At 36.9% G+C, this 15,754-nt stretch overlaps 1 protein-coding gene across 2 annotated transcripts in view; it reads left to right on the plus strand.

The window, feature by feature from the left end:
- DDX27 (DEAD-box helicase 27) overlaps nt 1-15,754 on the plus strand; it is an 86,925-nt gene that overhangs the window by 24,516 nt on the left and 46,655 nt on the right. For both annotated transcript variants that reach the window (XM_053719411.1, XM_053719447.1), the window contains exons 10-12: nt 13,510-13,609; nt 13,729-13,870; nt 15,443-15,596. In XM_053719411.1, the coding sequence (XP_053575386.1) occupies nt 13,510-13,609; nt 13,729-13,870; nt 15,443-15,596 (396 nt within the window). The remainder of the gene's footprint in view (nt 1-13,509; nt 13,610-13,728; nt 13,871-15,442; nt 15,597-15,754) is intronic.

The following is a 15,754-nucleotide window of genomic DNA, read 5'->3' on the forward strand; positions in this document are numbered from 1 at the left end:
AAAAATAAAAACGAGAATTACATATTACATAATCCTAAAAAGAAATCCAACAAAGAAAAAATTCCAAAGGTACCATTCATAACCCAATACAATAAAGATCATAAAAAGGTGGAAAAGATAATAAAAAAACATTGGAACATACTGAAATCAGATGAAAAATTAAAGGATATAATAGGAGAAAACCCAGAAATTATTTACAGAAAGGCAAACAATCTTAAAACTAGATTAGCTCCAACAGATTTAAGGAAAAACAGGAAGTTAGATAAAGACCTTGAAGGAAAAGAAAGTTGTTGTTTTTTTCCATGCTATGCATGTAAGGCATGTAGACACTCAGAAAAGAGAGAAATTCAAATCCAATATTACAGGAAAAGAGTATGAAATTAAACAATTAATACGCTGTACAGATAAAAATATAATCTTCCTCTTAGAATGTTTTTGTGGGAAACAATATATAGGTGAATCAACTAGACCAGTAAGGGAGAGAGTGAGAGATCACATACTCTCAATAGAAAATGCAAAAGATGATAGAAATAAAGATCTACCAGTACCACAACATTTTTTGACATGTAATAATTGCAACTTAAAAAAGTTAAATATATTGCAATTGATAAACTTAAGCCCAATTGGAGAGGAGGAGATGCGCTACAATGAGCTACTAAAACTAGAATACAAATGGATATATGATTTAGAAACTAAAACACCAAAGGACTAAATATTGAATTTAGTATAAAACCCTTTCTAAAATATTTAACCAAATAAACCCCTAAGAAATCTGATGAGAAGAACAATCGATATGTATGCATATACAGATATTTCATCTGTTGGAATATTGAACCAATAAATTTATATATAGATATTGGTTCTGATATAACCACATAGATCCCCACATGAGTAGATCTGTTATTATTTTAAATAGATTACATTATATAGGCATCAAAAAACATTTGATCATAATAAGTCCATCACCCATAAATCTAATTTACAAGTAAAATTTGTCCATATGTTTGATTTAATATAAATTGAATATATGGAATTAAATATCAACTTCTTTCAGATAACATTAGTGTTGAAAAAATCCTGATGTAATAATAAAATTCTTTAGTTAGGAATATATTAGTTTTTTATCTATCACTTTAGTTATTACTTTATTTAATTATCAATGTATTTATTAATCTTGATCTATTGACCACAGCACAATAATAAAACATTTGTGAAGTATATTGTTAAAAAATAACATCCTTAAAGGGACAGTTTACTCAAAAATTTTCTCCCCTTTAATTTGTTCCAAATGATCCACTTTACCTGCTGGAGTGTATTAAATTGTTTACAAGTAGCTCCTTTACCCTTATATTGGCATTTGAAATTGTTAATTTAGCATGTGGTATCCCCACCTATTCTGAAAGTTTGTGGCCGCGCGTACCAGCTATAGATAAGCTTTGTAAACACAGCCAGCAGAAGAAATTACACTCCCAGTGTGATAAAGCAGAGATAAGGTAATAAAATGTTGATTTTCCATTGTTCTCTCAAAGTACTGGTGAATGTTTTAAGGACAGATATAAGATAAAGAAGCAGGTATATTTGCACAATGTGATACAGTAATGAGATCTGATTATACCTACAAGCTCAACCCATTTTATTAGGTTGTGGCTTCAAAACACAAAATCAGAGCTTTAAATTAACACAAATAAGCCTTAAAAAGCTAATTTTCATACATTTTTTACTCTGCAGTTGGTAAAAAAAGCAATTGTAAACACATTAAGGGAAAATTATTTTACAGTATACTGGCCCTTTAAGTCCTTCAATATGAAATAAGAAAGTTTTTAAATTTAAGACTTGTATATTTATAATAAACAAATTGACATTTTTTCCAATTGACTATACAAATCCGTTATTTATAAAAGAATAAAAAATAGGGTTTGAAATCAAGAATTTTTCGTTTTAACTGTAAAACATTAACGAAAAATGTGCATACAAATAATTTGTGTACTACTGCTCTATTGGAGGAATTAATATCCAATAAGATATCGCCTCAACCAACCAATAAAAGATGGTCCCTGTTAGTTTAAATAAGACCGCGAATACTGAGATGAGCATTATGTTTGAAAAAGGCTGCAGGTGACGGCCGAAACTCATTCGTAGTGCTCTCTAACTATTTGGATTTACAAGGAATCGGTGCCTTAACCGCAACTTCAAATACAACATCTGCAGAAGACGCTAAAGGTAACGTAGCCTGTTGTGAACCAAACCACACAAGAAGTCTATTCAGACACTGCGAGAGGAACTCCCTTGGATACCGCAGAAAAATAGAAGGATAAATATTTGTTTGGCTCAAAGGACGTACCTAGGTCTGCACACCACTGCATCAAAGATTGCCTTATTGGAAAGGCCACAAAGACACTGAAACAAGAACAGTCAGAGGTAAAGTACACTAACAACACTTTGGATCATAAAACTAAATCAAGTCTACACGAAAATATATACCGGTATGGCGGTAGATAAAACAATTCTTTTGCTTTAATACATCTACCTCAACTGAAGATAAAAACATTCCATTATTAAGCCCCGGGCAAATAACTTTGACTTTTCGTTCTAAAGATTCATTTTAAAGGTTCATTTTAAAATATTCATTTCAGCATCAAACTCGGTGAATTTACTTATGTAATTATCACACTGAACTAAATGGTTTATCTATAAGCAGTTTACATAGTTTGTTTCAGCGTATTTGTTGTAACATTATCTGTTTCTAGCAGCTGAATAAACGTATCTTTATTCTGTTACAAAACTAGAGCATAATTGTATCAAGATTGTATCTATCTGTAGATGTAAAATATTCATGCTCTTAGATTGCAATAGAGAGATAATACAAATAAGAATATAGATATGTATCATATGCTTATGTAGCCTTTACAACAGTCTTTTAAGAAAGAATTATTCCATTGTACTATATTTATTTTAAAACTTTTTGTAGTAATTTTAAACAGATCCGTTTAACCCTATATATTTTTTTACTTTGAATATAACGATTTATCAATTCAAAACTAATTGAAAGTTTTAAGTTTTTTCAAAATATTAAATTAATCTAATTAAAGCGATATCAACTATATTCATTTTATTGTACGTTATTTTTAATTAATTAGTAAAATTGTTATTTTCTATTTTTGGACTTGGAGTGAGTTGTTTGTTTTTACGCTAGCATATGCCATTTCATATATAAAAAATCCTCAACTAATCGATATCTCTTAAAACAGTTGAGATCCATAATCAAATATATTTACATTCCATATGTTAGATGTATCCAGATAAAGCTATATAAATTAAGACTAAGTAATATCTACTTGAGAATTACTTTAGGCGCATTTAAAATACTTTTTTCTTAAAGGGACAGTCTAGGCCAAAATAAACTTTCATGATTCAGATAGAGCATGTAATTTTAAACAATTTTCCAATTTACTTTTATCTCCAATTTTGCTTTGTTCTCTTGGTATTCTTAGTTGAAAGTTTAACCTAGGAGGTTCATATGCTAATTTCTTAGACCTTGAAGCCCACCTCTTTCAGATTGCATTTTAACAGTTTTTCACCACTAGAGGGTGTTAGTTCACATATTTCATATAGATAACACTGTGCTCGTGCACGTGAAGTAATCTGGGAGCAGGCACTGATTGGCTAGACTGCAAGTCTGTCAAAAGAACTGAAAAAAGGGGCAGTTTGCAGAGGCTTAGATACAAGATAATCACAGAGGTTAAAAGTATATTATTATCACTGTGCTGGTTATGCAAAACTGGGAAATATGTAATAAAGGGATTATCTATCTTTCTTTCATGTAATTAGCAAGAGTCCATGAGCTAGTGATGTATGGGATATACATTCCTACCAGGAGGGGCAAAGTTTCCCAAACCTCAAAATGCCTATAAATACACCCCTCACCACACCCACAAATCAGTTTTACAAACTTTGCCTCCTATGGAGTTGGTGAAGTAAGTTTGTGCTAGATTCTACGTTGATATGCGCTCCGCAGCAGGTTGGAGCCCGGTTTTCCTCTCAGCGTGCAGTGAATGTCAGAGGGATGTGAGGAGAGTATTGCCTATTTGAATTCAATGATCTCCTTCTACGGGGTCTATTTCATAGGTTCTCTTATCGGTCGTAGAGATTCATCTCTTACCTCCCTTTTCAGATCAACGATATACTCTTATATATACCATTACCTCTACTGATTCTCGTTTCAGTACTGGTTTGGCTTTCTACTACGTGTAGATGAGTGTCCTGGGTTAAGTAAGTCTTATTTTCTGTGACACTCTAAGCTATGGTTGGGCACTTTATATAAAGTTCTAAATATATGTGTTCAAACATTTATTTGCCTTGACTCAGGATGTTCAACGTTCCTTATTTCAGACAGACAGTTTCATATTTGGGATAATGCATATGAATTAATCATTTTTTTTCTTACCTTAAAATTGACTTTTTTCCCCTGTGGGCTGTTAGGTTCGCGGGGGCTGAAAATGCTTCATTTTATTGCGTCATTCTTGGCGCGGACTTTTTTGGCGCAAATTTTTTTTTCTATTTCCGGCGTCATACGTGTCGCCGGAAGTTGCGTCATTTTTTGACTTTTTTTGCGCCAAAAGTGTGGCGTTCCGGATGTGGCGTCATTTTTGGCGCCAAAAGCATTCAGGCGCCAAATAATGTGGGCGTCTTTTTTGGCGCTAAAAAATATGGGCGTCACTTTTGTCTCCACATTATTTAAGTCTCATTATTTATTGCTTCTGTTTGCTAGAAGCTTGTTCTCTGGCATTTTTTCCCATTCCTGAAACTGTCATTTAAGGAATTTGATCAATTTTGCTTTATATGTTGTTTTTTCTATTACATATTGCAAGATGTCCCAGTTTGAACCTGAGTCAGAAGATACTATTGGAAAATCGCTGCCTGGTGCTGGATCTACCAAAGTTAAGTGTATTTGCTGTAAACTTGTGGTATCTGTTCCTCCAGCTGTTGTTTGTAATGAATGTCATGACAAACTTGTTAATGCAGATAATATTTCCTTTAGTAATGTTACATTACCTGTTGCTGTTCCATCAACTTCTAATACTAGTGTTCCTGTTAACATAAGATATTTTGTGTCTAAATCCATTAAGAAGGCTATGTCTGTTATTCCTCCTTCTAGTAAACGTAAAAGGTCTTTTAAAACTTCTCATTTTTCAGATGAATTTTTAAATGAACATCATCATTCTGATTCTGATAGAGATTCCTCTGGTTCAGAGGATTCTGTCTCAGAGGTTGATGCTGATAAATCTTCATATTTATTCAAATGGAATTTATTCGTTTTTTACTTAAAGAAGTCTTAATTGCATTAGAAATAGAGGATTCTGGTCCTCTTGATACTAAATCTAAACGTTTAAATAAGGTTTTTAAATCTCCTGTAGTTATTCCAGAAGTTTTTCCTGTCCCTGATGCTATTTCTGAAGTAATCTCCAGGGAATGGAATAATTTGGGTAATTCATTTACTCCTTCTAAACATTTTAAGCAATTATATCCTGCGCCATCTGACAGATTAGAGTTTTGGGACAAAATCCCTAAAGTTGATGGGGCTATCTCTACTCTTGCTAAACGTACTACTATTCCTACGGCAGATAGTACTTCCTTTAAGGATCCTTTAGATAGGAAAATTGAATCCTTTCTAAGAAAAGCTTACTTATGTTCAGGTAATCTTCTTAGACCTGCTATATCTTTAGCGGATGTTGCTGCAGCTTCAACTTTTTGGTTAGAAGCTTTAGCGCAACAAGTAACAGATCATAATTCTCATAGCATTGTTAATCTTCTTCAACATGCTAATAACTTTATTTGTGATGCCATCTTTGATATCATTAGAGTTGATGTCAGGTATATGTCTCTAGCTATTTTAGCTAGAAGAGCTTTATGGCTTAAAACTTGGAATGCTGATATGTCTTCTAAGTCTACTCTGCTTTCCCTTTCTTTCCAGGGTAATCAATTATTTGGTTCTCAGTTGGATTCTATTATCTCAACTGTTACTGGAGGGAAAGGAACTTTTTTACCACAGGATAAAAAATCTAAAGGTAAATTTAGGTCTAATAATCGTTTTCGTTCCTTTCGTCACAATAAGGAACAAAAGCCTGATCCTTCACTCACAGGAGCGGTATCAGTCTGGAAACCATCTCCAGTCTGGAATAAATCGAAGCCTTTTAGAAAACCAAAGCCAGCTCCCAAGTCCACATGAAGGTGCGGCCCTCATTCCAGCCCAGCTGGTGGGGGGCAGATTACGATTTTTCAAAGAAATTTGGATCAATTCAATTCACAATCTTTGGATTCAGAACATTGTTTCAGAAGGGTACAGAATTGGCTTCAAGATAAGGCCTCCTGAAAAGAGATTTTTTCTTTCCCGTGTCCCAGTAAATCCAGCGACGGCTCAAGCATTTCTGAAATGTGTTTCAGATCTAGAGTTGGCTGGAGTAATTATGCCAGTTCCAGTTCTGGAACAGGGACTGGGGTTTTATTCAAATCTCTTCATTGTACCAAAGAAGGAGAATTCCTTCAGACCAGTTCTGGATCTAAAAATATTGAATTGTTATGTAAGGATACCAACATTCAAAATGGTAACTATAAGGACTATTCTGCCTTTTGTTCAGCAAGGGCATTATATGTCCACAATAGATTTACAGGATGCATATCTGCATATTCCGATTCATCCAGATCACTATCAGTTTCTGAGATTCTCTTTCCTAGACAAGCATTACCAATTTGTGGCTCTGCCGTTTGGCCTAGCAACAGCTCCAAGGATTTTTTCAAAGGTTCTCTGTGCCCTTCTGTCTGTAATCAGAGAACAGGGTATTGTGGTATTTCCTTATTTGGACGATATCTTGGTACTTGCTCAGTCTTCACATTTAGCAGAATCTCATACGAATCGACTCGTATTGTTTCTTCGAGATCATGGTTGGAGGATCAATTTGCCGAAAAGTTCATTGATTCCTCAGACAAGGGTAACCTTTTTAGGTTTCCAGCAGTGACGTGCAGTGACGTCAGAGGCTGGTGAGGCAGTGGCTAGGATACGCCTTCATTCTTTAGATATCCTTTGTTGAAGAAATAGCAATGCACATGGGTGAGCCAATCACATGTGGTATCTATGTGCAGCCACCAATCAGCAGCTACTGAGCATATTTAGATATGTTTTTCAACAAAGGATATCAAAAGAATGAAAAAAAATAGATATTAGATGTAAATTGGAAAGTTATTTAAATTTGCATATCGGATTGATATGGGTTTCATGTCCCTTTAAATGGTGTCTTGGAAAACTGGTCAACTTAGTAAACATCTGATTTTAGTCTAAAAGGATTGTAACAGAAACTCTTGCCAGATAACACAATGCTTGCTCTGATTATGAGATCTAGAAATCCATGCCCATTAAAATATGTTTAAAACATACTTTAATGCTGCAAATTATGCTTATAGATTCTTTCATTATGCAGTAAATATAAAAATGTCTTGATCCAGTGGCGGCTGGTGAAATTTAAAGATGGTGGGGAGCTTGGCCTCACCCCTTTAAATAAAGCCACACCATCAGGTGGCACTATCAATTCATTAATTAAATAAATAAAAGGTAGACAGAAACACAGAAAAGCATTCGGGGGGAGAGGGAGAGACAGACGGGGGAGAGAGACACAGAGGGTTAGAGAGAAAGAGAGAGAGACACAATCACACACAGAGGGGTTAGAGAGAGAGAGAGAGAAAGAGAGAGAGACAATCACACACAGAGGGGTTAGAGAGAGAGAGAAAGAGAGAGAGACACAATCACACACAGAGGGTTAGAGAGAGAGAAAGAGAGAGAGACACAATCACACAGAGGGTTAGAGAGAGAAAGAGAGAGAGACAATTACACACAGAGGAGTTAGAGAGAGAGAGAAAGAGAGAGAGACACACAATCACACACAGAGGGTTAGAGAGAGAGAGAAATAAAGAGAGAGAGAGAGACAATCACACACAGAGGGTTAGAGAGAGAGAAAGAGAGAGAGAGACACAATGATTCAATCACATACAGAGGGTTAGAGAAAGAGAGACACAATCACACACAGAGGGTTAGAGAGAGAGAGAGAAAGAAAGAGACACAATCACACTCAGGGTTAGAGAGAGAAAGAGAGACACAATCACACACAGAGGGTTAGAGAGAGAAAGAGAGACACAATCACACACAGAGGGTTAGAGAGAGAGTGAGAGACACAATCACACACAGAGGGTTAGAGAGAGAGAGAGAGAAAGAGAGAGACACAATCACACACAGAGGGTTAGAGAGAGACACAATCACACACAGAGGGTTAGAGAGAGAGAAAGAGAGAGAGAGACACAATCACACACAGAGGGTTAGAGAGAGACACAATCACACACAGAGGGTTAGAGAGAGAGAAAGAGAGAGAGAGACACAATCACACACAGAGGGTTAGAGAGAGAGAGAAAGAAAGAGAGAGAGAGAGAGAGAGACACAATCACACACAGAGGGTTAGAGAGAAAGAGAGAGAGAGACACACAATCACACACAGAGGGTTAGAGAGAGCGCAAGAGACACAATCACACACAGAGGGTTAGAGAGAGAGAGAAAGAGAGAGAGAGAGAGACACAATCACACACAGAGGGTTAGAGAGAAAGAGAGAGACACACAATCACACACAGAGGGTTAGAGAGAGCGCAAGAGACACAATCACACACAGAGTGTTAGAGAGAGAGCGAGAGACACAATCACACACAGAGGGTTAGAGAGAGAGAAAGAGAGAGACACAATCACACACAGAGGGTTAGAGACACAATCACACACAGAGGGTTAGAGAGAGAGAAAGAGAGAGAGAGACACAATCACACACAGAGGGTTAGAGAGAGAGAAAGAGAGAGCTAGACACACACAATCACACACAGAGGGTTAGAGAGAGAAAGAAAGAGAGAGAGAGAGAGACACAATCACACACAGAGGGTTAGAGAGAAAGAGAGAGACACAATCACACACAGAGGGTTAGAGAGAAAGAGAGAGAGACACAATCACACACAGAGGGTTAGAGAGAGACACAATCACACACAGAGGGTTAGAGATAGAGAGAGAGAGAGAGAGAATCACACACAGAGGGTTAGAGAGACACAATCACACACAGAGGGTTAGAGAGAGACACAATCACACACAGAGGGTTAGAGAGAAAGAGAGAGAGAGACACAATCACACACAGAGGGTTAGAGAGAGACACAATCACACACAGAGGGTTAGAGATAGAGAGAGAGAGACACAATCACACACAGAGGGTTAGAGAGACACACAATCACACACAGAGGGTTAGAGAGAGACACAATCACACACAGAGGGTTAGAGAGAAAGAGAGAGCGAGACACAATCACACACATAGGGTTAGAGAGAGACACAATCACACACAGAGGGTTAGAGAGAGAGAGAGAGAGACACACACACAATCACACACAGAGGGTTAGAGAGAGACACAATCACACACAGAGGGTTAGAGACACATAAGGGATGAGAGAGTCTGAGGGGGAGGAAGAGAGACAGAGAGAGAAAGAGACCATGGGGGAGAACAACACATAAGGAGAGAGATGGATAGAGAGAGAGAGACACACACACACACATACAAGGGGGGGGGAGAGGGACCACTGCATTTTTAAGTAATAAAACAGCAAAGCTACAGAGACTGAGACTATAACTAAGTGAGACTATAACTAAATGAGACCATACATTAGTGTGCAGTACAGAGGCAAGCTGCTAAGTTAGTGGGTGTAAAGTTTGAGTAAGCAAAATACAAAAACAATCCTTTGCTGTAAAAGAGTAAAAAAAAAACACTAAACCACATTCATTGAATTATCATTTTCACTAACAGAATCCTTTTCAGTAAAATCTTACTTTAATAAGATGGGGCTGAAACAGTGCTCTCTGTGCTTCTCTCTTCCTGCTCTGTAAGGATTCAGGAAGTGACAGTGGCACATTCCACTGCACTTAGAGGGGAAGAACAGAACTCTCTTTTTCACTTTAGCAAAGCTAGCAGGTTCACAGGACAGCAACAAAATAAATGAAAGTTGTTTTTTTCCGTTTTTGTTTTATTTTATATCATTTAACATCCAGCCCTAACTTTAAGTTCCATTTACTAATGCCTCTCACTGGATTGGTTCAGCCCAAATAGGACTGCCTCAAATAAGCAGTTAATGGGCCATGCAATGATCTTAACCACTTTCATCCAGTAGATGGCGCAGCATGTTGTGTAATGGTGGGCAGACCTGCTTGTGCCTCTTCATTGCACAACATATAGCTGTGAAAAAAAAAAATGCTGGGGGAAAAAAAATACATTTTTTTTTTTTTTTTTTTTTAAAGTCAATAAAAAAATATATATTTTTGCCCATATGAGAGGTGAAGCACTGCCTCACCTGCCTCTAGTGACTGCACATCACTGGTTTCCAGATAGATTCAGTGTCCATGACTCTGTCTCTGACAGACAAGAGACGTCTAAAATTGGTTTCAGCTTGTCGAAACCTTCAGTCTCAATCATTCCCTTCGGTAGCCTTATGCATGGAAATTCTAGGTCTTATGACTGCTGCATCGGACGCGATCCCCTTTGCTCGTTTTCACATGTGACCTCTTCAGCTCTGTATGCTGAACCAGTGAGCAGGGATTACACAAAGATATATCAATTGATATCTTTAAAACCGTTTGTACGACACTCTCTGACGTGGTGGACAGATCACCATCGTTTAGTTCAGGGGGCTTCTTTTGTTCTTCCAACCTGGACTGTGATTTCAACAGATGCAAGTCTGACAGGTTGGGGAGCTGTTTGGGGGTCTCTGACAGCACAAGGGGTTTGGGAATCTCAGGAGGTGAGATTACCAATCAATATTTTGGAACTCCGTGCAATTTTCAGAGCTCTTCAGTCATGGCCTCTTCTAAAGAGAGAATCGTTCATTTGTTTTCAGACAGACAATGTCACAACTGTGGCATATATCAATCATCAAGGAGGGACTCACAGTCCTCTGGCTATGAAAGAAGTATCTCGAATTCTGGTTTGGGCGGAATCCAGCTCCTGTCTAATTTCTGCGGTTCATATCCCAGGTATAGACAATTGGGAAGCGGATTATTTCAGTCGCCAAACGTTACATCCGGGCGAATGGTCTCTTCACCCAGAGGTATTTCTTCAGATTGTTCAAATGTGGGGACTTCCAGAAATAGATCTGATGGCTTCTCATCTAAACAAGAAACTTCCCAGGTATCTGTCCAGATCCACGGATCCTCAGGCGGAAGCAGTGGATGCATTGTCATTTCCTTGGAAGTATCGTCCTGCCTATATCTTTCCGCCTCTAGTTCTTCTTCCAAGAGTAATCTCCAAGATTCTGAAGGAATGCTCGTTTGTTCTGCTGGTGGCTCCAGCATGGCCTCACAGGTTTTGGTATGCAGATCTTGTCCGGATGGCCTCTTGCCAACCGTGGACTCTTCCGTTAAGACCAGACCTTCTTTCACAAGGTCCTTTTTTCCATCAAGATCTTAAAGTTGAAGGTATGGAGATTGAACGCTTGATTCTTAGTCAAAGAGGTTTCTCTGACTCTGTGATTAATACTATGTTACAGGCTCGTAAATCTGTATCTAGAAAGATATATTATCGAGTCTGGAAGATTTACATTTCTTGGTGTCTTTCTCATCATTTTTTCTGGCATTCTTTTAGAATTCCGAGAATTTTACAGTTTCTTCAGGATGGTTTGGATAAAGGTTTGTCTGCAAGTTCCTTGAAAGGACAAATCTCTGCTCTTTCTGTTCTTTTTCACAGAAAGATTGCTAATCTTCCTGATATTCATTGTTTTGTACAAGCTTTGGTTCGTATAAAACCTGTAATTAAGTCAATCTCTCCTCCTTGGAGTTTGAATTTGGTTCTGGGGGCTCTTCAAGCTCCTCCGTTTGAACCTATGCATTCACTGGACATTAAATTACTTTCTTGGAAAGTTTTGTTTCTTTTGGCCATCTCTTCTGCTAGAAGAGTTTCTGAATTATCTGCTCTTTCTTGTGAGTCTCCTTTTCTGATTTTTCATCAGGATAAGGCGGTGTTGCGAACTTCTTTTAAATTTTTACCTAAGGTTGTGAATTCTAACAACATTAGAGAAATCGTGGTTCCTTCATTGTGTCCTAATCCTAAGAATTCTAAGGAGAGATCATTGCATTCTTTGGATGTAGTTAGAGCTTTGAAATATTATGTTGAAGCTACTAAGAATTTCCGAAAGACTTCTAGTCTATTTGTTATCTTTTCCGGTTCTAGGAAAGGTCAGAAGGCCTCAGCCATTTCTTTGGCATCTTGGTTGAAATCTTTAATTCATCATGCTTATGTCGAGTCGGGTAAAACTCCGCCTCAAAGGATTACAGCTCATTCTACTAGGTCAGTTTCTACTTCCTGGGCGTTTAGGAATGAAGCTTCGGTTGATCAGATTTGCAAAGCAGCAACTTGGTCTTCTTTGCATACTTTTACTAAATTCTACCATTTTGATGTGTTTTTCTTCTTCTGAAGCAGTTTTTGGTAGAAAAGTACTTCAGGCAGCTGTTTCAGTTTGATTCTTCTGCTTATAATTTCAGTTTTTTTCATTTAAGATTTAAACTTTATTTTGGGTGTGGATTATTTTCAGCGGAATTGGCTGTCTTTATTTTATCCCTCCCTCTCTAGTGACTCTTGCGTGGAAGATCCACATCTTGGGTAGTCATTATCCCATACGTCACTAGCTCATGGACTCTTGCTAATTACATGAAAGAAAACATAATTTATGTAAGAACTTACCTGATAAATTCATTTCTTTCATATTAGCAAGAGTCCATGAGGCCCACCCTTTTTTGTGGTGGTTATGATTTTTTTGTATAAAGCACAATTATTCCAATTCCTTATTTTTTATGCTTTCGCACTTTTTTCTTATCACCTCACTTCTTGGCTATTCGTTAAACTGATTTGTGGGTGTGGTGAGGGGTGTATTTATAGGCATTTTGAGGTTTGGGAAACTTTGCCCCTCCTGGTAGGAATGTATATCCCATACGTCACTAGCTCATGGACTCTTGCTAATATGAAAGAAATTAATTTATCAGGTAAGTTCTTACATAAATTATGTTTTTAAAACAATAAAAATTCTGGTGTAGACTGTCCCTTTAAGCTACTAAATTCATATACAGTGTTGAGGTTTCAGTTTGTTTTTAGTGTTTTTTGTTATATAAATAGCACCATCTACTGGGGAATTTAGATATATATTCTTTCTTTGGGAAAATTATATATTTTTTTAGATCAATGTCCCTTTAATCCATTCAACAGGTGTACTGTTTATTGACAATTATGTAAAGCAGCATCTTTCCAAACACTGCATACTGTTAATGTGCACATTTTACCTTTTATCCTTATCATACTTTCACTTACTCTCTTCCCTTTACATTTCTTTTCACATATCCCTAGCTTTACCTTTTACCTTTTTTATTAACATCACCTTAATGTAATACTTCTTTTCTGCTCCCCACAGGATGCTGGATGAATATTTTGAGGAACAAATGAAAGAGATTATCAAACTTTGTTCTCGTCAGCGACAGACTCTTCTCTTCTCAGCTACCATGTCAGAAACGGTATCACCCATTTATATTTATATGCATACTTCCCTTTTATTTCTGATCACACAGTATGATTGATCACAAGTATATTGTACAGTAACACACCTAAACAAGTGGCATTTTGCACTCAACAGGTTCAGGATCTAGCTGCTGTTTCTCTTCGCAATCCAGTGCGTATCTTTGTAAACAGTAACACTGATGTTGCGCCTTTCCTGCGGCAAGAGTTTGTCCGAATCCGACCAAACCGTGAGGGCGATCGAGAAGCCATTGCATGTGGTAAGTTACATTAACCTTTATATGTCATTGTGCCCACCTTTCTTTGCATATTGATGATTCGTTATTACGTCTGCATGGAAGATGCATTTATTTATTTCAAGCATATATTCTAAGTAGAAAGACATCACTAGGGTTTTTTTGGGGGGTGGGTTACACGGAAATAACTTTTTTGCATTTTTTTTTTAATTTTTAGCATAAGACACCTACCTGAAAGTGCAAAAAAAAAAAAGGCAAAAATCTTCTGATTTTTATCAAACAAAAATGTAAAATTTCTTTCAAAGTCCAGTAAGTATTCTGGAATCAAAAGTACCACCAAAGATCATAGTTAAAAACATACCTCTACCAATGTGGCTTTGTACTGTTGTTCTCTAAGTAACCATTGAGGGGCCTAAGTATTCATTTCACATTCTTAGGTCACTGAAAATTTTTATTTAAAGGGACATAAAAAACAAAATATTACTTTCATGATTTAGATACAGCATGTAATTTTAAATAAGTGTCCAATATACTTTAATTGACTTAATTCTCTTGGTATCATTTGTTGAAGGAGCAGCAATGCACTACCGAGAGCTAGCTGAACATAGGTGAGACAATAATAAGAAGCATATATGTGCAGCTAGCTCCCATTAGTGTACTTCTGCTCTTGAGCCTAATTAGGTATGCTTTTCAACAAAAGATAACAGAACAACAAAGAAAATAAGATAATAGAAGTAAAATCGAAAGTGCATAAATCTTCTAGTAAATGTATTTGCAGCGTTATTCAGCTGTCTTCTTCCCACGGAGCATGCCACTCCCCCTCCTTCCTCCTCCCTCCGTGTTCCTCTAGCCGTGCACTCAATAGTACAGACGTATTTCTTCTAACTCGGAAAACGTTTTGAGTGCTTTGATATTAATACAATACATGCACAAACGGAATGTTTATATAAATATGAGGCACATATGAAAAAAGTTTATACAGTTAATACAGCACTCACTTAGCACCACTGTGAGAGCATTCTGGTAATCCTTCTCTAAACTTAATAACATCTGCCATGCACATCGCGTGACTGCTGTGCCCGTGTGGCAATATGGTGGCATACATAGCATCACCAAGCGTGGGATCAGCAGTCTAATTAAAGACACTCTTATTGAAATGTTTGTGGTAAACTGAGCAGCAAGAATAGGGATTCATGCTTACTTTGTTATTAGTAAATATAAGTTAGTTTAAACAATTTTTAGAAGGTGTTATAGGTCCCTTTAAAATGGTATGCTCTAGCTGAATCATGAGGAAAATGTTCATGTCCCCTTTTAAAGACACAGGATTTCTTTGTTGTAAAATGTGTTATGCTTAAAGAAAACTCCCACAAGCTTAACAACTTTATTTTTTAATCTGCCAGTGAGCTTCTTTTTCAAAGGCCAGTTTTGCACTTCCTGTTAGTTACAAAATTAACAGCATTAAATTAACCCTTTTCATTTAAAAAGATATTTGTAGTGTGTGCTAAAGAAAGTATTTAATGTTCCTTTAAGAGATATTCCATTCATTGTATTGCTGCAGTATAATGATGCATGTTATCTGATGTGATCCTTTGCCAGCTCTCCTGGCCCGCACATTCCAGGATCATGTGATGCTCTTCACTCAGACCAAGAAGCAGGCGCATCGCATGCACATTTTGCTAGGGCTGATGGGGCTGCGTGTGGGAGAACTACATGGGAATCTCTCTCAGACACAGAGATTAGAGGCCCTCAGGTGAGCTTAGTGTTTGTATTGACTTCTTTCACATGTGCTTTCTTTTCTTTTACATTAAGACTTTGGTAAAATTACATTTGAGCATATTAATGTCACATTATTTACTGTTATTTACTTAATCTATATTGCTATATTATTTCTTATTCTTTCACTCGCTT

The sequence above is a fragment of the Bombina bombina genome, chromosome 1, assembly GCF_027579735.1.
Source record: "Bombina bombina isolate aBomBom1 chromosome 1, aBomBom1.pri, whole genome shotgun sequence".
NCBI classification, from domain to species: domain Eukaryota; kingdom Metazoa; phylum Chordata; class Amphibia; order Anura; family Bombinatoridae; genus Bombina; species Bombina bombina.